This window comes from Sycon ciliatum, chromosome 1 (assembly GCF_964019385.1).
Source record: "Sycon ciliatum chromosome 1, ocSycCili1.1, whole genome shotgun sequence".
Lineage (NCBI taxonomy): Eukaryota > Metazoa > Porifera > Calcarea > Leucosolenida > Sycettidae > Sycon > Sycon ciliatum.
In genome coordinates, this window is record NC_088643.1 from 12,732,108 (window position 1) to 12,755,478 (window position 23,371).

General features: G+C 47.5%; 1 protein-coding gene and 1 long non-coding RNA gene across 3 annotated transcripts in view; one reads left to right on the top strand and one right to left on the bottom strand.

Annotated features, from left to right (window-relative positions):
- Positions 1-494: 494 nt before the first annotated feature.
- Positions 495-5,589, top strand: LOC135813858 (uncharacterized). Its single transcript, XR_010553133.1, has 3 exons — positions 495-1,333; positions 3,962-4,083; positions 4,684-5,589. It is a non-coding gene; the product is annotated as an uncharacterized LOC135813858 (long non-coding RNA).
- Positions 5,590-7,367: 1,778 nt separating this feature from the next.
- The window catches only part of LOC135813761 (uncharacterized), a 100,445-nt gene continuing 84,441 nt past the window's right edge, over positions 7,368-23,371 (bottom strand). The window contains exons 3-6 of one of the 2 annotated variants that reach the window (XM_065326770.1): positions 21,830-22,123; positions 12,529-15,062; positions 11,802-12,211; positions 7,368-8,453 (exon numbers count right to left, since the gene is read on the bottom strand). In XM_065326770.1, the coding sequence (XP_065182842.1) occupies positions 8,444-8,453; positions 11,802-12,211; positions 12,529-15,062; positions 21,830-22,123 (3,248 nt within the window). In that variant the 3' untranslated portion in view covers positions 7,368-8,443. The remainder of the gene's footprint in view (positions 8,454-11,801; positions 12,212-12,528; positions 15,063-21,829; positions 22,124-23,371) is intronic. The other variant, XM_065326777.1, reaches the window with a different exon arrangement.

A 23,371-nucleotide genomic window follows, 5' to 3' on the forward strand; every position in this document is an offset into this window, starting at 1 on the left:
TTCTGGTCATCGCAGAGCCATGAAATTTTGGCTCGGAGTATAACACATAGTAGTCTCACTGTGACATGTGTTTTCTAATCAAAATACCAAGAGAGAAAGTGAATATTGAGTCCGTTCCGGTTTGCAACCGGTGTCCTATTTGAAACCGTCCCCTCTACATGAAGATGGCTTTGAAAAGTTTGATACCGGCTAGCTCACTGCGGTCCGCATGGTCTTTGCGGATGGATCTGTCATCGGCATCCGTGCGAGTGCCGGGTAGGTAGATCTACACCGATCCGGGGCCGTAGTCTACACGGACGCCGTGAATTTTTAGTGCAGTGGACCTACTACCATGACTACTACTACTATCCTGTGACTTGTGAGTACGGCCCCGGCAGGGTCGGGTCGGAGGTCGAGCGCAAGCTTGACAGTTGACTTCGTATATCTACGGCCCTGGCATGGACTGCACTGGTGCTGCATGCGCTGATCCGGTGATCGATTCTGTACTACCGCCGAGCCGCTTCATGGACATGGTGCATGCCATGCCACTGCCATTGCATACTGCCCTTGGCTTTAGTGTTGGACTGGTGAGGAAGAGAGGGGATGCTCTCGCATTAGGAGTTGAACAAACGAACTACATGTACTAGTAGTAGTAACTGTTACTTTTAATCTTTGCACCTGTTCATTTTCCTGGTGCAGTGGTGGACTGGGAGTCGTGTCGGTGAAAATCCTGTACTGGACTGAACCGTAACCAACCGCCTGACATGCAGTGGGCAGGGTATGCAATGGCAGATACCAATAATTGCTGTATCTTTTCAAACGAATCCTGATGACAATAATGAGTGATATTAAATTTTGTGGATACTCGACATCATTCCAGTGCAGTAATACTCAGCAGAGATCTGTATGCAGAACGGCACACTGCGGCACTGGTTGCTTAGCTTAGTCAGCGGCTGGAACTGGAGACCGTCGATGAGTGAAAGTCCGCGATCCAAACTCTGGGAGAGTTTAGTGCATTCCCAGCGTGCTGTGAGCTGCATCAGGGTGGATGGCGCGCGACTCACTGCACACTACCCGTGACAGGGACAACGAACACGATCGACTCTGATGTAGGCTACTATTCCGACTCCGGTAGGTCTCCAGGCGCGAGGCGTACTTAGATCATGAAGGCCAGCGTGACTGACGAGAGAATCACCAAAACCTTTCGACCAAACGGTCAACAAATGAATGAAGTGCAATAATGGGATGGAAGCAAGGAGGTGAAGGCGGAAGACCAGACCGTTTGCTGGACAGCTAGAAGACGTGTTATGACCAATGCCGTAATACAGCCGAGTAGTACACTGTCAGTGGCCAGGTGAGATTCGTAGAACAGTTTAGATCAAGACCTTTTAAAAATTATGACGTTAGAAGTCTACAAATAACTACGACTTCTGGGTCAATTAATTATTTGGATCCATTGGGATTAAAGTGGGACTAAAGCCTTTTCGAACATGGTTGAACAAGCGGTCACGTGCTCCTGCGTACACCAGTCACCTGGTCATCGTGCCTGCAGGGTACAACTTACTAGCCTGTTTGACCTTTTTTGGGTGCAGTCCTGTCACTGGAGTTGAACCTTGGTGTGAAAGTTGTCGCCTGCTGGCGTGGTGACCAGGTGATTTGGGCACCCAGGAGCACGTGACCGCTTGTTCAACCATGTCCGATTGGGAATAAAGGAGGAACACTGCATCCCAGCCTTTTCGGACCAAAACCAGTCGACTCAGCGTCCAAAAGAGTACAACATATGGGCCAATCGCGGTCATCCGTGCTTTTATAAGAACGAAATGGCGCTTTTAGTGACATTTTGCATACAAATCCCCATCTAGTAGGGCGCAGTGACCCAGTTTCGGTGGAAGTGCGCGAGTTCGATTGGGATTCAAGTAGGAAGTTAGCGTCTCAGCTTCCTCGGACCACGACCATTCCACTCAGCACCCCGAAGACTACAACTGGTGAAATTTTAATTTTTACCTTAACTTCCCCTTTAACGCGTTGCGGCGTTGGAGTAGATCTACGTCCTGGATGGAAGACGAGACGTTTGGTGGTGGGTTGGCATGGCAATTGTGTTCGCTTTTCTCGCTTTTGCTTCAGTTTCACCCAGGGAGTCAGTCGTAAAGGGCTTTTACGACTCCCTGGTTTCACCCATTTTCGACGAGCAACCGGTGAAAGTGGCTGATGCGGCCATTGGTGGTGGCGAGTTTCGGATGATCGTGGATGCAAGTACAGGTCATGATCCGACGAAGTCCGAAGTAGATCACTGGCTGACTGGGGGTGAGCCAAACCAAGCACCGATTGGCAGCTTGGAAAACCCATTCAACCAAATCCAGACGTGTGTGAATGTTCAACGTAAACGCCGAGGCTTTCTGCTATGGCCTTGGTCAACTGGAGGTAGGTTTGCCACTGGCTGACCTACCGATGATGATAGCAACGGCGATGGAGGACATGGATGGCAGACTGATCACATGGCTGGCAACAAAGTCATCACATCTGTGCCGTGCGCACTGGAACATACCGGGAAAGTGGTGAGTGTGCGTGACTGGCCAGAACAGTGTTCGTTACGAGTAGAGGCTTACAACAATGAACTTGCAACGACGGTGTTGGTGAAGGGAACGGCCGGTATCTCCAACCTATCCTGGCAGCATCATGATAGCCAGCTTGCCTGACGAGTTTATCATCGCTCAGTATCCAGAACCGTTCCAGCAATGAGTGATGATGGTGGAAACAAGGACAGGTGGCTAATGCCCAGCTGCAAGACTTGTTATAACCAACGACCTGGTCCAGTACGGAAAGGGGCAGCGTGTACGGTTGATTCTTGCAGTGAGTGGTGTGACTGACTAAATAAGCACGGAACGTTTACGTCTAGTTGTGTCGGGTATGTTCACGAAGACGGAAGGAGAATATGAGAAAGGTAGAGAGTTCAGGAGAAAGTTAGGAGGGTGGGCAAGGGCCTAAAGATGTGTACCTTTCTTCAAGGATTAGAACTTTCCCTACACATGTATCACCAAACATTTGAATTATTCTCCCAACATTTCTACCGTTCATGTGAAACAGTGCCAGGAGCGTTGAAAGGTTGGCACGGTCAGCCACCTGCAGTAAAATTTACTTGCGGGGGTTGGGGTGGTTCCTCTGAAAATAGAGGGAGGGGGGGGGGGGGCTGGGGCCATGTTCGTCAAGTCTTGGGGAGAAAACAACCATCCTTGATAACATCCGTGACAGTCGCTGTACAAGCTGATGATCTGAACGAAGTGAAAATTCAACCTCGTGAAAATATCACAAGGTAATGCGGCCGTAGCAGTGTTACCCTTGCAGTGTTTATAGGTTTAGGGCTGCATAGCGCCCGGCACCAAGTATGTGACTCAGTTGATCTGAGTTTATTGAGCCATACTGTACATGCCTGTATACTAGTATTCAGCAGTGTAGCTAACTATCGGTGAACACTGATAATAGACACCCTTAGCAAACAACGGTAACGCTATTTTTTACGGTACTTGTACCTTGATCACCCAAATAGCGTTGAAGCTGCAGCGTATAAACGTTATGGGGGCTGATTTATCGTTGTGACCAACGGTACGTGTTTTAGCCAAATATTGCATAGTCCGTACGCATTTCACCTTGTATCGCGTATATGGTGACAAAAATGGTTGTACCTCGCGAAATCAAAGCTATTCTCGTGGCAACAGCGTACTAAAAATAGCGTGCATCTTGCTAAAGGTCGAACCCAAATCACGGTATTTTCCCCCTTACGATAATACCGTTACAACATAACGTTTTTTGCTAAGGGTTTCTAATGATAGATTTCAACTTGTGAGGAAGCCACCACCCCCCCCCCCCCCCGTCTCTCTCTTGTTCTTTGTGAGAAAACATAACAGCATTGTATAATGCAGCATAATGCTACATTCAATTCTGATGTTTGGATGTATGCTTTGCTTTGCTTTGCTCAATGTACAAGCGCTGAAATAGGGTGATCGTGGATTTGTGGGCCATGCCCATGTGCCAAAAGCATCCAACAAGGACTATAATTGTACCTTCAAAGACTCAAAGAGGAATGTGGACAAGGAGGCGAGTCGCAAGGTAAACCCCTGTCAATTTGATTGTTATCTAATCATGGCAGCAAATTTACGCTGTGCATGTCAATTGGCTGGAAGCTGATAGCATCATAATGGACGGTTTTGCTAAATATTTTGCATCAATGGATAGTACAGCCACGCGGCAGGCCGCTTCTTGAGGAGTTGAGCCAAGCCCAACTTCTTCCTTCATATGTGACGAGCGACGCACATCACTTTCTGAACTGGTAGGTGCTCGTGACTCGAGAGTTCTGGGCTGCGGTTTGGGACTGTGTGTGTAATGCAGGAATTTTGCTGCAATGTTCCGTGCATTGTGCATCAGTTTTCGCAACAGACCCGTCACACGATGGGAAGCAGAATATCACTCGGTGCCCATAGCATTGCAGAAGCGGTATTATGCATATCACTTTAGCAGCTAGTGTTTACCGATACTCATTGTGTTTCTGACATGTCCATTCTCGACTCTTTTCAGTGTCTAATAAGCACAACTGTGCGTGCTGTCTGTATGAGTGCGTGTGTTGGCGGGCACGTGCGCGCGCATGTGTGTGTGTGTTTGTGTGTGGATGTATGTGCGTGGTTGTGCGTGTTTGTGTGTGTCTCTCTCTAGGGAAAGGAAGAGCCTGATCGGTTTGAGAAGCAGTAGCTGAAGCATTAACAAGGCTAGCAATTGAGCAAGACCAGGCTTGCTGCCGCCGTCAGTCTCGTTGGCACAAAGATGTCACAGTAATCAAAACAATACTCAGAGCGGCCCGTCCGCATCTTCTGTACAGCAAAGTAGCAGATAGATTGCCATCAAGAACACTGGTCACATTATATTGTACAAGGGTCCTTGCAAGTGGATATATTATAAATAGGTATGTTGTATTAGTACTTCCTTGCTTGCTTGCTTGATGTTGTTCGGTTTTCACCCGTTATGCTCCCAGTTTACGAGTATGTTTGTTTTTCGTGTCCTGTACTTGATCATTGCATATCTGTATGTAGGTGTGCTGTGTGTGTGTGTGTGTGTGTGTGCGTGTGTGTGTGTGTGTGTGTGTGCGTGTGCGCGCGTGTTTATGTGTTTATACATACTGTACGTGGAAGCGCGGATGTCACACTGATTATAGTGTGGCAGTCTCGGGTCTGTATGCTCTACATGAGTAAATACCGTGACCTGCCGCTACGCTGGTTTTTACTGTTTTCATCACTTTTCCCCATTCTCGCAGCAGAGCGAGCTGAATGCAGGCTTTCACTCATCCATCCGTCCTAAACTTACCGTCATTTTCTCCTATTTTTCAAGTATCCTGTGAATCAGTATGTTTGTGAGCAGCAGATGAAACTACCGTGTTGAACAGCGTTCACACACAAACTCTTACAACAAGTTAGTAAGCACAGTGTTGTTGTGCTTGATGCTTGATACAGTCGTTATGCATTGCAGCTGAATGGTCTTTGTTGTCAGCTTGTCCTATCCTTGCTGTGAATGGTCTTGGTTCTCAGCTGTTTTTTATTTTTTATTTTTTTATTTTTTATTTTTACAAAAAACCACACCATTGGACGGCACAAAGCAGCAAGGCAGCGATGAGACATATGGAATGGCAGGAGTGGGGGAGAGGCAGGGGCAGCTTGACCGACCATAGGGTCTCGACTTCATTGCAACCCAAGCGCTCCACAAAAACAAAAAAATACAGAAAATATGCAGGGGGGGGGGGGGGGTAGATAACTGGGGATTACGGGGAAAAGTATGCACGATAAAAAGTTATCAGAGTCAACAAAGTGAATGGAGGAGGGAACGGAGTTAGAGCTTTTTTTCGCTGTGAATGGTCTTTGTTCTCAGTTTATCCTAGTCTTGCTGTGAATGGTCTTGGTTCTCAGCTTGTCCTAGTCTTGCTGCTCTAGTTTTTCTTGTACCATTGCGCAGCCACAGTTGCCATGGTTACCTGCTGTGCACCGACGCGACCTGAACCGACCCGTGTTTACCTGACCTCAGTGACCTGTGCCAAGGGTTTATTCGGCCAGGTGAAGTGGATGTACAATGCTAGCTACTGCTCGATGAAATAATAATTCGGTTGCGTGATTCAAGTCAATGCCCTGCACCTGTGCGCAGCACAGTGTTCACACAGGTCTGGTCTGGCGCTGCATAGCACCCTGTACTGGCATGTACAGTACTACTACTAGGACACGTACTGCTCACTGAAGTACAGGGAGTCACTTTTAAAAGTCTTTGCGCCGTTCACCAGTGAACATCCCAGTGTTCGCAGGTCTAGGGCTGCATAATGCCTGGGAGGCTGGGACGTACGTGACTTGCATGATTGGATTTCTTTGAGCAGCTAAGCACTGTACTTGATTCACGTGATTGAATTCCATACATGTATATTTAATATAATTAGGGCTCAAACGGTTAGTCCGATTAACCGGTTGCAGACCGGTTACGAAGAATTAACGGTTAACCGATAAAGATAACGGTTAATACGCAGTAACTTTTCAGTCAATTTTTCAAGTATCAGGTCGTTGCAAAGTATGCAGGCTGTCGCACGCGTACGCAATTTCTGGGCTGTCAACTCGGTCATATCTGGTCTCTTCGTGTGAGAGTATGTATGAATGAGCATGCAAGAGAATATACATGTGTGCGTTGTACTGAATAGGGTACATTTTTGAAGAAGTATAGTCAAATATACGGTTAAAAAAGAGTCCGCAGGATTGCCGTGGCTTATAGGTTATAACCGTTAAGCCGACCGTTAGCTTAGCAGTTAACCGTTGGGGGTAAAACCGTGACCGTTTGAGCCCTAATGTTGGCCTATTGTCGGTAGGGTGACCAGACAGACTGTCTGCTAATGACTTGGATGGTGACAGAAAGTATCAGACTGGGTAGGTTTGCATGCAATAGGCTGGCTACAGACGACTGCCCTTTCAAAATTATTTTATATGTTACAAACAGGGAGTCCAAAATTACCGGTATTTTACGACTCCCTGGTTAAAAGCCAAAATGAATGAGCACACATCAACACTGTATGAGTGAATCGGGAATATTTTGTATGCCTAGGAGGCGCAAAACTTGAATCATTTTAAATAGGAGAGTCTTCGGGTAGTAGGGTACGGGTGTTACACGTAATAAGAGCGGATAGTAGGGTAGCAGTTTGCTCCTGAATATTTTGCATGTGAGTAAGTTTTAGGTGGAATGTACGGAATTTTTTGCATACAACATTTTTGGCAAATGGAACCTTTTCACTCACCGATGCGTAGAGCTCAATTCTGAGCAATATGCGAGCTGTTTATACTGTAGTGTCGCGGCGTATAAAAGCATGACTCGAACAGAAGCCGATTTTACGAAGCGTTCCATGACACAGAAGCATGATTTGAATAAAAGCATGCATGTATCATGTACTTGCACACTACACACAGGTGCGTGACAATGTGCACTGCACAGTGTAAACTGAAGATGTTGACGTAGAAGCATGTTTCGAATGTAAGCATAACTTGAATAGAAGCATGGCTTGAACCCCGGCTTATACGGCCGTACGCACCTGCTATTATACGCGACATTACAGTATTCATTATATTCCTGATTTCCAGTATGGGTAACAAATAGCCAACAAAAGTCAAAATGGTTGGCTGGGGCTCCGATACGAGTGTGACAGCGTTACAAATATTGCCGTGAGCTGGGGACAACAGCATCTGCGCAAGAGCCAGAGAACGAGGGACACTGCAAGCCAGAGAAAAATATAATTTTACGCATGTGCACAATGTAGATGCACGCATGCTGCTAGAGTGTAGGCACATGCCTTGGATTCAGCTTGGGGAGCTGCACAGTGTTAGCAAGCATTGATCATATCAATATCTGGTAGTTATGCATGAACACATGTGTAGGCAGGTACTGGTACATACATACATGACTGTGTGAAAAGTCAAGTCTCAACTTTCTTCAATATGAACCAATAACGGTGATGATCACAAAAGTGGAATGGATGGGTGGATGGATGAGTGTGTGGGTTGAGAAAGAAATCCACTGCCAGTGCAGACGCAACAAGAACGGATACCAAGGACAGTGGACTTCGAATACTTGCAGTGAGTGCGTAGGAGACTCTGTTTGGCAATGAAGCATACACCGTATGATCTAACCTTCAGTAAAACTGATACCACAGTAGACTGGACTAGACAGTACATGTAGTTCAGTTAATCATTATATCTACATAGTAACACAACAGTGTGTGTCATAGACAATCTGTATACATCATGTCTATACAAGTGATGTCACAGTGTTGTGATCAATGACAGGTAGTGTGCTGTTGGAGTATCTCTTACTGCAGTAGCTGCTTGAAATGATCCTTGTCCAGTGCTGGTCACTTTCACCAATCTCAACTGCTAAACACTATCCAGTAGAGACCTTCAGAAGCTCAGCTAGCCCTGTAGAGTGTACAACGGGGGAATCGCATGTACACACACAAACACACACACACACATGCATGTGGACACATACACAGGACACAAGCACATGTCGGCACACATACACAAAAACACATGCATGCATGCAGATGCGCACACAGCGGACATGTACACAAGTCCACACATAAAACACACACACTCTGAAATCTGTCAACTCCTTTAAGAGACGCCGCAAGTTAAATGGCCCGAAATGGCTATGTCAGTCTCTCCGGGAAAGGAAAGAAAGATACCCAAAAGGAGTCCTACAAAAGTGACTCCATTGGTTATTGCCCCACCCAACAGCCACCACACCTTGCAATCCCCAAACTCTGGCTGGACTAGATATGATGTCACTCACAACATCGCGGCAAGCGGGCCGGTGAGACCAAGGTGAAGAAAGAGGTTGGCATGAGGGGATCCGCGGCGTCCCGAGTTCCACTTGCATGTACCCCTCATGGCTGTTCCAGTGCAGCCACTTAACAATATGGCGTCGTTCGGTGCGATTTATGTAACATTGTGTGAATAGTGCAAATACGCGATGAGTTTGCGTTTTTGGAAGAAACTCATGTCACGCCTCGCGTGGTTCACCGATTTGGGAAGCGAAACCAAGAGAAAAGTTTTGAAAGCGCTCGAGCGAGATACTCGCAATTGAGAGAGAAAGAGGGTGGAAAGGCATCCTGGCCTGCCCAGTAAGCTATCTTTCCTCTTCATACTTGCTCAAACTACTCCTGACAGTCTGGAGATTGACCTTGCCAGTGATTGGCAGCCTCTGCTTGGCGTGCGCGCGGGTACAACATTCAAGTTAGACAGTTCGTACTCGTTCAACGCACAATAGGATAGATATCACAATTCCCAGCTCACTTGGCCAGCTACTGTCTTCTTCTACAATACACCACATGCCAACTAAGCACTTTCCAGCAGGAAACAGCCTTCTAGACTCAACAGCAAATAAAGGGCCACGCCATTTGTCTTCCAAATCAAGAGAAAACGGGCTCCAGACTCGTCCCGAGTTTCTAGAAGTTCATGCACGGTTCGTAATGACACTTGAGGAAGACAACCAGAGGATAGTCTTCTACCTGGGAAAAAATTGGGAAGGGCTTCTTGGAGCCGAGTTTGTCAGCGGCGACATAAGGAGTGCTCCAGAACGAAGCCAAAGGTGCACGACGCAGAACAAACGTTTCTTGAAAAAAAAGCAGGCATGTGAGGTACGAGCGGCAAGCTTGAAACAAGACAGTTATGATCCGCATGTTCCCCGGGCTATCCGGGCTAACTAGTCTGCAAAATCCAGGGGAAACCATGGCCTACTCGTGTTGTGACGATTTGAAAATTCGAATTTTCTAGCCATTAAAACCCAATGGAGACTTTCGGCAGCCATATTGTTAAGTGGGCGGAAATCGCACAAAAAAACAGCCGTGCCCTGCCCCAGTGAAGTTAATGCTTGATACTAGTGTGGGCTGCACATTGCAAACTCAGATAATAGAGAGTATATGGTGCTGGAACAGGAACGTTCTTCTGTGAGTGCACCCACCAACCAAACTCAATGGTACAAGCACAAAATCACCCACTCTTGAAGATGCACATTATATGTACACGCGCACACGCACACACACACACACACACACACACACACACACGTACTCACACGCACGCACACATACACATGCACACACACAGAAACTTGCACACAGACACCATGCACACACACACACACACGCAGGCAACTGTCCCATGGAGCCATTGCCACAGGGTCACATGGAACTATGATCCCATAATTGGCAATGCAGACATAGACGATTCAAACAAACCATGTCATGACGCAGTCAAAACCAAAGATCTGGTGCAAGTAGCACCGTGCAAGCCTTCCCCTTCCACAGACACAGCTGTGGTTCTCTTGTACCGCATTTAAAGTACATGTACTGACATGAAGTAAGTACAGCACACAGTACACAGCACACAGTACACAGTACACAGTACACAGTACACAGTACACAGCACACAGTACACAGTACACAGCACACAGTACACAGCACACAGCACACAGCACACAGTACACAGTACACAGTACACAGTACACAGTACACAGCACACAGCACACAGTACACAGCACACAGTACACAGCACACAGTTTTTTTTTTTAGTAGTAAAAGCCTCTTTTACGGGCGAACAAAACACAATTTGCCATGGCGGAGGATTGAAAACAAATCACATAATGATGACGTCGCATGTGATCAGACAGCAAGAGAAGCATAGCATAGTCCGCACAATCACGGGGCAAGGCTCAACGGGACACCCTAGCCTCCACGACAGCCAGGGAGGCACAGCCATCCATTGGAGGCTGCCAAACTCGGCGAGCCCCACGCAGACACATGACACTCGAACGCAGCAGGGCGAAAGACAGCCTGCAGCGGAGGTGGGCAATTAGCACAGAATACGCCTCCCTCCCACGTAGCGACTGGAGATGTGCAATCCGGCTCACCAGTGCAGCGGCACCCTTGCCGCATCCTCCGGTGGAAGAGAGCACAAAGGGGAGAAAAGTGGATCGCTCCACTTCTCGGACTCTCCGATCATATCGACGCCGTTTCTCTTGCTCATGGTGCCGGTAGCAGCCAGAGAGAGAGGAGGTGCGGTTCGAAGACGCATAAGGGTTGAACACCCGTACATCAATAAAAGTGCGTTCGAACCGACCCCCCCCCCAAACTCCACTGGCCACCACATCCAAACGAGCTTGATCCTCGGTTGATGCTGACCGGAGCTGAAACTGCTCCCCAGTCAGGGGTTGGAGATGTGGCTCCACTGCGACGTTGTGGGCGACACCCTTCAATGAGCTTGCCAGTATGTCGCGCACCTCGTTGTGGCGGATCGAGGGGAACCCACCGAAAGGACAGGACAAGGCGTGAGCAGTGGTGAATGCCTTCTCGCAAACACAGGTGGTGGGCAGGCGAGAAGGCGTCCAACCGTAACGGAGGCAGAGGCCATCCCGGAATTCCCCCTTCGACAAAGCGAAGCCATGGCGAGCGATGGGTCGGCAGGTAAGCCAGCTTGATGCTCCCTTCTCCTCTGCCAGACTGATAGCGAGCTCGAGTTCGCTGTGTTCGGTGCGGAACGTATCGGCACAGCACACAGTACACAGCACACAGTACACAGTACACAACACACAGTACACAGTACACAGTACACAGTACACAGTACACAGTACACAGCACACAGTACACAGTACACAGCACACAGCACACAGTACACAGTACACAGTACACAACACACAGCACACAGCACACAGCACGCGCAGTAAACACTCACTCATGTGAGCCGAAGACAGCACTCTTAACTTACTGCAGTCTGCGATGTCTGAGTGCTTCCAGCATAGCACAGTGTTGGTTGTGTTCAATTTGGTGTTCATCAATTTGACGATGTTTGTCACACAGGTAGGCCATGCCACAACGAGGACATGCTGTGATGTTGTCTAGGTCATAGCAGACAGAACATGCTGCTGCACTTCGGCACCATTCCAGTAGTGCAATGTGGTGATCAATGCTCACTTCGCCTCTCTTGGATTGACGATGCAGGGCAGCAATGATAGAGATGTATAGTAGAGGATTGTCCACAGTTGTTGGTGGTAAGTACACAATTCCAGACACTGAGGGACCAGGTGCACAATTGCTCGGCAGGTAAGCACTGAGATCATTAACCAATGACTTCAATGCCGGGAAGAAAATACTATAGACATTTGCAAAGACCGTAAACTACAGCAAAACACACAACAAAGGACAGTGTGGAGAGAACGTAACTGAAGCCCGTACAATCGAAATAGACTACACATCGCACACTAATTGCAAACCAGGTTGATATAGCACAAAGCAACACGTTCCATTTCCATACCATGTCTTAGAAGTTTTCACATTCTCCTGTGTGTTCAGCAAGTGATGAGGTTCAGTGAGACAAACACTATACCGTAGATCAATACTGAGTACACTGGTTTGCAGCACAATAGTTCTTTCAGAATGGAGTGTGGGGTGTGGATGAAAACTAGGGTAAGGATAACGCTGCACTATCATCTTACCTCAACCCTGAGCAGTGCTCTAGCCGTCAGTATACAAGACTGCATCACTTCCAGATCAGGTATCTTGTTCTGGCTACAGTTGTTAATCAGTGCTGTTGTGTGATCTGCTGGATTTGAGCCATGACCCCAACTCCTGACATAGTCCATCACAATGTTGTAGGGATGCTGTGCTGGTAGAGTGAGACCCAATGGAGTTGTGTGTGCCCTTCCATTTAATACCAAGGATATGTACAGGATGTTGTACATATCACCCAAGTACAGGTACAGTAGTGTGGATATGGTGTCATCATCCATGGAGTGCAGGTAGTGTTGTATCCGAAAAGCAGACACAGTGGTAAAGTCATTGAGTAAAGTATTGAGCGAGCGCCTGATAGCAGTTGGTACATGTTTCCACTTGCACAGTGGTATACCCAGTGTTGCAATCAATGATGGTGAAATAATCCACTCACTGCTACAGGAACTTGATATAACCTTGCCCAGGATCACAAATATGCATTGCAGCAGAAAGTCGCACATTCGAGCACATGAAGGGACTGCACCATCCCGTGATAGGTAGTGTGATGACATCACTCTCTCAGCAAGGTCTTCTACCGCCTGCACATTGGGTATATCCTTGTTGAGCAGAGTGGAACAATACAGTTGAATGAGTTTCAGGGCACATTCAGTGACACCTGTTGCAAGACCCATTCTCAGTGTTGTTGTAACACGCTGGTACACCACCTGAAGACGGGATAGTGTTTCGTGGCTGAGCTCAGCTTGTCCTTCCCTGCTGCCCATGGTCAAAGATATGGTTATCCTGCATGACTCCAATTGTTGGATCAACATCAGCTGGAGCTGTGATTGCTCTCCTGTCGGTTCCTGGTTACATTTCTGAAGAAGCTTTTGTGCCTTGAGCTCCAAATCGGCAAAATTGGTGTCCGGACCTGCTGCTCCGCCTGCACTGGTAATCCTACACAGGACCGAGACACAAAGGTTGCCAGCTTGAACGGATAGCGGTGACTTGTCCAATCTTTGAACCCTGTCACGTAACGGTGTCGTGTTCCCAAACAAAGCTTCAAACAAACCAACACACGTTGCTAATCTAGAGAAAGGAAGAAGTTCATCATCAGACAGCAGATCAACAACCAACAACGCCTTCTTGATGTGCACGGCTTCCTGAAGCAGTCGGTGACTCCAATACATTGCTTTATCTGCACCACAACCTCTACGATGATCAATATCGTTCACAAAGCCAAGGAAATGCTTGCACATTCGCTGTTGGTACGTGCATTCCTTGTCTTTAGGGCATTTGTAACGGCCAAACTCGGCGACGAATGGTTGCAAAGAGTAGCGTTTCAAATACGCATTGTAATCCAGGAAACAAATCTTGATCAAAGGATCAAAACGTACAAGATGAACCACATTGGCATCAGTTGCAGGCAAACCCACCATCACACAAGCGCAATCAGATGTGAACGATGAACGCAGCTGAGAGAGAGCATGGAATGATTCCTTGTCATCCTGCTGTAATGTGTTGTATGCTAATTCCAACAGCTTCAGGATTCGATGATTCGGTTTCAGACCCGAGTGACGATCGTCGTTGAACACATCTAGACCAAGTTCCTGAAATAGCGATAACAACATGGTTGGAGTTTTTCGGCCACCTTGTAGAAGACCAGCTGTAATGCGTACAGCAAGTGGAACATTTCCACAATGATCCACTAACCTCTGTGCATCTTCAATGCTCACACTACCTTCAACACATAGACCACGGAGAAGATCAACAGCACAAACCTTTGTCAGACCAACAAGACGGTGTTGTTGTAGTTTAAACTGGGCAGCGTGTAGGTCAAAGTAAACACGACTTGTCAGTAGGATATGAACGTTGTGTTGTTGTCGTAGTAGTCGTTGGATGACATCTTGTAGTTGGAAATCTTTATCAGCACCAGCCTGGATAGCATCCTCGGCATTGTCTAGGATACATAACATGTGATGTTTGCCACCATCATCATCCATGGCATCAGTTGATTTCGTTGCTTTGCCAGTAGTTCCAGATAAAGCCGGGTTTGTTTCGAGTCGGTTTTGAATCATTGCCTGAACAGCGTCAACACCAGCTACACCGCGTAAGTCAAAGAACTCCACACGACAACCAGCATTGCGACATGCATGTCCCACGGCAATGGCTACGGACGTCTTACCAAAACCAGCTGGTGCCACAAGACTCTGCACTCGTGTAGATGATGACTTGGACTTTGTTGTGAGAATGTTGTGACTGATCTTTGTAACAATGTCATCCCTGCCAGTGAAGTGTTCGTCCAGGTCTGGTAGAGATGAGTTGCTTGAATGTGATGATGTTTTTGAAACCTGAGCTGTAGTTAGTCTAGTACTCCTTGTTGTACCCATACTAGTTGCACTGGTTGTTGCTAAAGCTGATGTTGCTTGTTTGTCTGTTGCTGTATGTCTGCTGGAGGACAGCTGTTGATCAGTCTCACTACCTCCCTCTGTGTAGACTGATTGTTGCGTTTTCTGTTGTCCAGGTATCATCATGGTAGCATCTATAAAGACAAAAAGTACAGAACAGAACTAAAGTGAGTGTAGAGTCTGTACGAGTATAAATCTATTGCAAATGGTGACACTCTCTTTCAAAGAGGATGTACAGCCTAAAATCGAAATTTGCAACTTGTAGTGTTCTGGCGAACAAACTTATAATAATGTAAGTAATAGTGGTATTAACCCGACTGCGGCATGGACAATAAGTGCTGAATAGTGATCATGCACCTTGGCCTGAGTAGCTCGCTTGGCTAATTGAAAGTCAGCCCATCTGTGCCACGTTATATTGCTAGTACATGTACCACCCCAGTCACAGACCACAAGTTGGTTGAGTTTGGCTGTCAGGAGGCCACGGCTGTCCCATGCATGCGACGCGCGATTATTCAATATGCCCGCCAAATTTTAATCTTTTTCATTTTTTACGCGACCTGGCCTAGTCGTATGTTTGCAATTTCACTCGACTTCCATCTCAAACGGGCAAGGTCAACCGAAACCACGGGTGTTTGCCAGATCATTCGATAGAGTTTAGACCTTGGACTGGCCTTGCCTTCGATTGTGCCGCCACTCGAGCGATCTTCTTGGGTTACCCACGCGCTACGCATGGTTTCTTTCTCGACGTGGGTGCAATTATTCTTGGAACGTCGCTCGATTTCAAGGGCTCGCCAACCTCGTCAGCGAATTTTCTCCGCCTCGCAGGCAATTTTTTAGTATACCTCGATGTCCTAGCCTTTTGATTTCGTGCATTCCTAAGCTTGACGTGCATGACTGTAGCTTTTCGTGGCCATTTTAGAGACGTTATTTTGTTCAGAAATGGAGGCTCATGTTAGCATCCTGTCGTCGTGTTGTCGTATTGGAGGGGAGAAATTCGCCTCAAGGAGTGGACGGTCGAAGTATCGTGTGGCAGATCATACTGAATCCATTTTGGCAGTGTTTCATCTCAATGTGGATGAAACCGAATACACCCTGAACATTTTTGCCACACTTGCAAATTGGCCATGGAATGCACTGCTACTGCTAGGGCCCAAAATTCTCTGGAGCTCCAGAGGTGGATGTACACTGCTCAAAGACTGGGAGCCACACAGTGGGACAAACTGTTTGAAATGCAAGCCTACCAAGACTGGCAGGAAGTCCAAATGCAAAACACAAACGCAAGACAAACTTGCGGCATGGGAGAAAACGCGGGCGATCGTCCGCAAGCACGAGCACATGCACGCCGTCACCACTGACAGCAGCATCACCAACAAAACCTCGCCCCACCACACCAGTACCTGATCACTGGATAGTTTAGTCCGTTTGGTTTACAAATTCAAAAAAGGCAGACAAAATAAAACTAAAAACACGAGAGTCGCATCGACCAAATCTGATGAGCAGCAGCACGTCACACCTGCATACCAAGCTTAGTAATAGTAGTAGTATTTCTCTAGGGCTTAGTGGGTAAATCTCTGCATCCAGAACAGTTCAGATAGGAATGTAATAACACACACACAATGTCCACTATGTCACAGTGTGGTAGGGAGAGAAGTGTTTGCAGCTGGCTGGTAGACGTTCAGCCGTGCATGCATTGGCAAATGGCTAGAGCAGACGGCCCGCTGCCCTTAAAGGGGAAGTATAACCTGAAATCAAATTTTCACCAGTTGTAGTCTTTGGGGTGCTGAGTCGAATGGTCTTGGTCCGAGGAAGCTGCGACGCTCCCTTCCTACTTGAATCCCAATCGAACTCGCGCACTTCCACCGAAACTGGGTGACTGCGCCCTACTAGATGGGGATTTGTATGCAAAATGTCACTAAAAGCGCCATTTCGTTCTTATAAAAGCACGGATGACCGCGATTGGCCCATATGTTGTAGTCTTTTGGACGCTGAGTCGACTGGTTTTGGTCCGAAAAGGCTGCGATGCAGCGTTCCTCCTTTATTCCCAATCGAACATGGTTGAACAAGCGGTCACGTGCTCCTGGGTGCCCAAATCACCTGGTCACCGCGCCAGCAGGCGACAACTTTCACACCAAGGTTCAACTCGAGTTCAACTCGAGTGACAGGACTGCACCCAAAAAAGGTCAAACAGGCTAGTAAGTTGTACCCTGCAGGCACGGTGACCAGGTGACTGGTGTACGCAGGAGCACGTGACCGCTTGTTCAACCATGTTCGATTGGGAATAAAGGAGGAACGCTGCATCGCAGCCTTTTCGGACCAAAACCAATCGACTCAGCGTCCAAAAGAGTACAACATATGGGCCAATCGCGGTCATCCGTGCTTTTATAAGAACGAAATGGCGCTTTTAGTGACATTTTGCATACAAATCCCCATCTAGTAGGGCGCAGTCACCCAGTTTCGGTGGAAGTGCGCGAGTTCGATTGGGATTCAAGTAGGAAGGGAGCGTCGCAGCTTCCTCGGACCAAGACCATTCGACTCAGCACCCAGAAGACTACAACTGGTGAAAATTTGATTTTAGGGTATACTTCCCCTTTAATGTAAGGCACACACGCAAGCGTCAGAGCTACAGCAGCCAAACAGCATAGTTTATGGATTCATGAAAGACTGCACCATACACTGCGCCAGCTCTGGTAGGGTGCCCTATTCGAGCATCGTCACTGGTCGGTGACGCTTTGCAGGCCTCACCATCAAAGATGCGAGGTGATGCTGCTTATCGACTTGCTGGCATGACAGTCACAAGCATAACTAACGAAGGATGGCTGGAAGTCAAAACCAGCTGTCGATGTAGATTCCAGGTATACCAAAGAATTACTGACGCCAGCACTTTATCCTATGCCCCATCAGCGTCAACTGTACGCCGATGGTCACAGGACCGTGACAGCCTTTCGATCGGTCTATGGTCGGGAGACGGGGCTGCAAGCCCAAAGCAGCGGGTATATAGTGTTCGTCACCAGCTGAGCAAGAGAGCTTGCTGAGATATTTAGGTGTGCACTGTTCAGCAACCAGTCCCAATATAGGTTTGTCCATGAAGGCTGGTGATCCTCAGCTATCATACAACAAATTCCTACTCGCTGCGCATATGGCTTGTGAAACAGCAGCAGAAACTGCACTGCCTTGACAAACGCACCAGTTACCATGATGGAGCAGATATGCCCAGCCCTGGAAGCCAACACCAAATCTCCAATCGCTAGTACAAGTAGCTCTTCACTAAATCATGCCTAGTGCTTGCAGTGATATTTTCAGCAAGAGCGCTGCAATTACTGCTGAGGAGATATATTGCGTCCTTGAAGTTGAAGGCGCTCATCAAAGATTTCTTGCCATCAATTCTTGGCCTTATGCAGGTACGAGGTGGTCTTCCGTGGCATTGGCCATATTACCCCGAGCTGCACTTGCTCAAGGAGCACGTTGTTTCGCTCACGATGGAAGTCCTTCGTGTTGGAGTAGGTTTGCTGAGAGAACAGAGCGCTGAATCCATCCACGTCCACAACTACGAATAATTTACAAAAACATTTCTACTGCAGATCAGCGCTTGAAAACGGCGATCCAAATCAGCGGTGTTGGGCTTCTCCATTCAAAAGGAGAGCCTTCCTAACGAAGCTCATGTGACACTACATAGTCTCTCAAGCACTCTACTTCAGGTCTTCTTCTCTCCACTCCATTATCATTTTTCGATCTTCACTCGGTCGACGTGATGGTAGTAGCTATGTAAATAATTATGATGGATTCCTCCCGATCCTCGTCGCGGCCAAAATTTGCTCGGTGTTTGTCTAATTTCTCAAACTGACAGGGTTTACAAGAGAAATGTACCTAATTTTGTGTGATTGATGCAAATATATCGGAATATGTCCGACTTCATAAATCCGTGCGGTAAACCGCATGAAAGGACGCCATGTCATTAGTTGGTGCACATGAAGTCACCGTGAGGCCAGCGCAAGGTATCCGGGGGGCAGGTCTGATTCCAGCGAGGGGCAATGTGGTACCCCGCAGCACAAGGGTAGCGTGATACCCTACGCCAACGTGCACGCTGCATGAGTAGTGTGATACTCGCCTAGCGCTTTTGCTGTTGCCTAGCAACGCGTTTCTGTCTTTCCTGGGCCCCAAATGCATGCTGGGTGGCCCTGCGCATGACTGCACGTTGTCATAGCAACCTTGAAAACCTCAAGCCGGTTACCAACAAGCTAGGAATCAGACCAAGCCGCCAAATGCCCCCGCCGGCCACCGGCGCTTCATTGCAATTGAATTTTGTCAAGAATAGTGAGCAAGGACAGATCAAATTATGCAAATACATGTACATGTAGCTTGGAGTACCATCATGCTGAGTGGCACTCATTGTGAGACATAGGATAGTGTAGAGCGGTAATAAATTCAGGGGGTGTGGGTGGGAGGGAGAAATTGCAAAAACAGTTGGATGCGCGCAGCAGCACAGCTAGCAAGAGAAATAAGCCGTGGGTGGGTTTGTTCCTATTTTTGATGTCTGTGGCCATCCGTTGGCCCAACGGAATTCGTGTGTACGGCTTTTGTTTGTGCTGGCAGCTCGCGCCCGGCGTTTGTTTGTGCTTCCAGCTTGGGGCCGGTGCGCGAGCGAAACCGAACTTTGAAAAGGCTTTCGCTGTTTAGTACTATTGACTGGTTTTCATACAATGCCTATTGATGTCTGGAGACATGCTGTCTAGCCTTCCCCTGGTACCCATTACGCAGGGCTTTGTTGATTCTTGAAGTTCGTACCGTGAACTGCCAAAGGGAAATGTTTGAATGGTGCTGGGGCGGGTGCGACATTACGGTGTCCCTGCAGCCGGCCTAACCGTGTTTGTCGCCACAACCGATTTTATGGTCACTATGTGCAATGGTGTTAGTACAAGGAAGCTCAGATGCTCCCTTCTTTCCACATTCCCAATTGAGCTCGCGTACTTCAAATATGGATGGATGTGCTATATTTATAAGTACCAGTATCAGTCCTGGAGCCTGCTCTTGAGGGGTGGTCTGACCAAAGGTCTCTTGAGGGGTGGTCTGACCCCAGGTCTCTTGAGGGGTGGTCTGACCCCAGGTCTCTTGAGGGGTGGTGTGACCCCAGGTCTCTTGAGGGGTGGTCTGACCCCAGTTCTCTTGAGGGGTGGTCTGACCCCAGGTCTCTTGAGAGGTGGTCTGACCCCAGGTCTCTTGAGGGGTGGTCTGACCCCAGTTCTCTTGAGGGGTGGTCTGACCCCAGGTCTCTTGAGGGGAGGTCTGACCCCAGGTCTCTTGAGGGGTGGTCTGACCCCAGGTCTCTTGAGGGGTGGTCTGATCCCAGGTCTTTTGAGGGGTGGTCTGACCTCAGGTCGGCTAAACGGCCGATCATTTCCCCGTGCATGCCCAGTTTTCAATGTCTTGGGAGCATGTCTCTATAATGCTTTCCAATACACGTACATCATATATATCTGTTTCAGCAACACACTCAGCCTCTAGCAACAGATATGCAGCTAGCACAGTAGTCATCACTGGACAAGAAGAACATCTTAGGAGGGATGGGAGTATAAAGAGGAGTGCATGAGTATAGCCTAGCATTAGTACTCCCAGATAATCAATTGCACACCGAGTATTCTATGAGAGTTGGAATTGGTGAAAACTGGTCTGGCTATGGCCGCACCAGCCATACCAGTGGTGCCGGTCCTGAGTAGATAGGAATTTTCACGGAACATTTCACAGCGGCCCCTCATTCGTATATGAACATGGACGAAGAACCTGTCGTTTTCCGAATGCCTAGTCGAACGATCTTAACGTTAGTCTGAGGAGACTGCAAAACACCGCTCAACCATTATGTCCAAGCAAACACAATCCCGTAGTGTACATCAGTCGCCGTAACAGTGCAGTGTAGTGCAGTGCAGTGTAGTGCAGTGTAGTGTAGTGTAGTGCAGTGCAGTGCAGTGTAGTGTAGTGTAGTGCAGTGCAGTGCAGTGTAGTGTAGTGTAGTGTAGTGTAGTGTAGTGTGGTGTAGTGTAGTGTAGTGTAGTGTAGTGTAGTGCAGTGTAGTGCAGTGTAGTGTAGTGTAGTGTAGTGTGGTGCAGTGTAGTGTAGTGTAGTGTAGTGTAGTGTAGTGTAGTGTAGTGTGGTGCAGTGTAGTGTAGTGTAGTGTAGTGTAGTGCAGTGTAGTGTAGTGTAGTGTAGTGTAGTGTAGTGTAGTGTAGTGTAGTGTAGTGTAGTGTAGTGTAGTGCAGTGTAGTGCAATGTAGTGTAGTGTAGTGTAGTGTAGTGTAGTGTAGTGTAGTGTAGTGTAGTGTAGTGTAGTGTAGTGTAGTGTAGTGTAGTGTGGTGCAGTGTAGTGTAGTGCAGTGTAGTGTAGTGTAGTGTCGTGTGGTGCAGTGTAGTGTAGTGTAGTGTAGTGTAGTGTAGTGTAGTGTAGTGTAGTGTAGTGTAGTGTAGTGTAGTGTAGTGTAGTGTAGTGTAGTGTAGTGTAGTGTAGTGTAGTGCAATGTAGTGTAGTACAGTGTACTGTAGTGAACCGCGACTCCACCGTTTTTGTTCAAGCATGGCATATGTGGCATCAATGGAAAGGCAATGACCTCAGCTACCTAAAATAGCATCGACAAGGGACTACTGGCCACGGGGCACGGGATCAGATAGAAGCGGGGTCAAAGTCAGGCCAAAGAGATCTCACGCGGTGCCCCATTTAACCCTTTGTGTACGGACTGTACAACTTTCGATCCCCTGGGATTGAAAATTTTCAAAATTTCAATCGATCGGAACTCAGTCATTACTGGGTTATTTCCAAAAACTAACATAGTATGTACGTCGAAGAGAAAACCCTCAGCTGTCCATTAAACACCACCAAAGTTGAACACATTCCAGTAAACATATAGCAACAACATACCTGTGTGGGCCAAAATGGAGAGCATTTCCTTGCTCTTGTCCACATACCCAAGATCCTCAATGACAACACAGAGATCACGATACGTGTTTAGGCCACCAGCTTTGAGCAACTGGATGAGCTTCTCATTATGATCAGATGGTCCATCCCGGGACAGAATTCTCTTCAGTCCCTCTATTGATGCGCTGTCAGTTATGAGATGTTTCTTGATCACCATCCGTCGCAGTAGATCTGCGTCAACTTTGTTCAACCATGGTTGAATGTCACACACAAACCTTTCCAGGTCAAACGGATTGTCTGTTGCAAAAGCAGCAGAATACAGAAGGCGCAGATGACACATGAACACACAACTGCACACAACTGCATGTCAAGAGACAAATAAAAATGGAATTGCACAACACCGATAATACATGGAAAGGAATTTGAGTGGACACACCCATTCCAATAGCGCTTCACATCAGAACAAGTTCCGCTATTTTACAACGTTTCGCCACTTGGCCATCGTCAGGTGATAAGAACAATGGACACACACACACACGCACACACTCACACGCACACACACACTCACGCACTCACGTGCGCGCGCACATACACACACATGCACACACACACACATTCCCAGAACTGCACATCAGAGCGCTTCAGCGATTGTTTCAATGGACAGCTGGGAGTTTTCTTTTTGACCTACATATCTTAGTGTTTGAAAATAACCCAGAAATGACTGAGTTACGATCAATTGAAATCTTGAAAAATTTCGATCCTACAGTCCATTCCAAAAAAAATGAACTTCTAGCTTTTGGCCATAAATGGGTCAAACGTTGAGTTTTTTTAGAATTTTTTTCTGCAATCCCATATGGAATCCTCTTCCAATTATGTTTCTGAAGTTTTTTTGTCCAAAAAGCAAGCCATAGCAAGAATAGGATTTCGGCCAGGTTTTGCCCCAAAAGCACTTAATTTGGGAAAAACCATCAAAATCCAGGCCGTTGACCCCGCCTGCAACAGTGCATTCTGCGGTTCGAACCCCAGTTCAGGCACCCTTTTTGGACCCTTTTTCAAATTTCAAAGTTCGCAGCACTGCACTGTGTACAATGAAATCACGAAAAATCGCCAAATACGGGAGCTCGCCAGAGCCAGGACCCATCTTTTTATGAATGGACTGTAGGGGATCGAAAGTTGTAGAGTCCGTACACAAAGGGTTAAAATGTACACGCGAGTTGTGACTGCAGTTTTCACCTGACCCAGGCTGGAACTGAACTCCCTAGCAATAATCTAGTGACCCATGACAGTGCTTCACGCCGGTGGCACCTGCATTTCTTGTAGATCAGGCTACAGAATCGTCATGTAGATCTGGTTATAACCTCAGGACTGTCCATCTAACTGAACCCACTGCATTCCCAGGGTCAGCTCTCAATACAATTGATGTGAATGCATAAACTGATTGATCTCTGTAAGCACTTCTCACTGCTAACAAGTAAGTTGTTGTTGTTGATTTTAATTTTACTTCGCAAGGCCAAACGGGCAATGGTGCCCAATTCTATGGAAGCG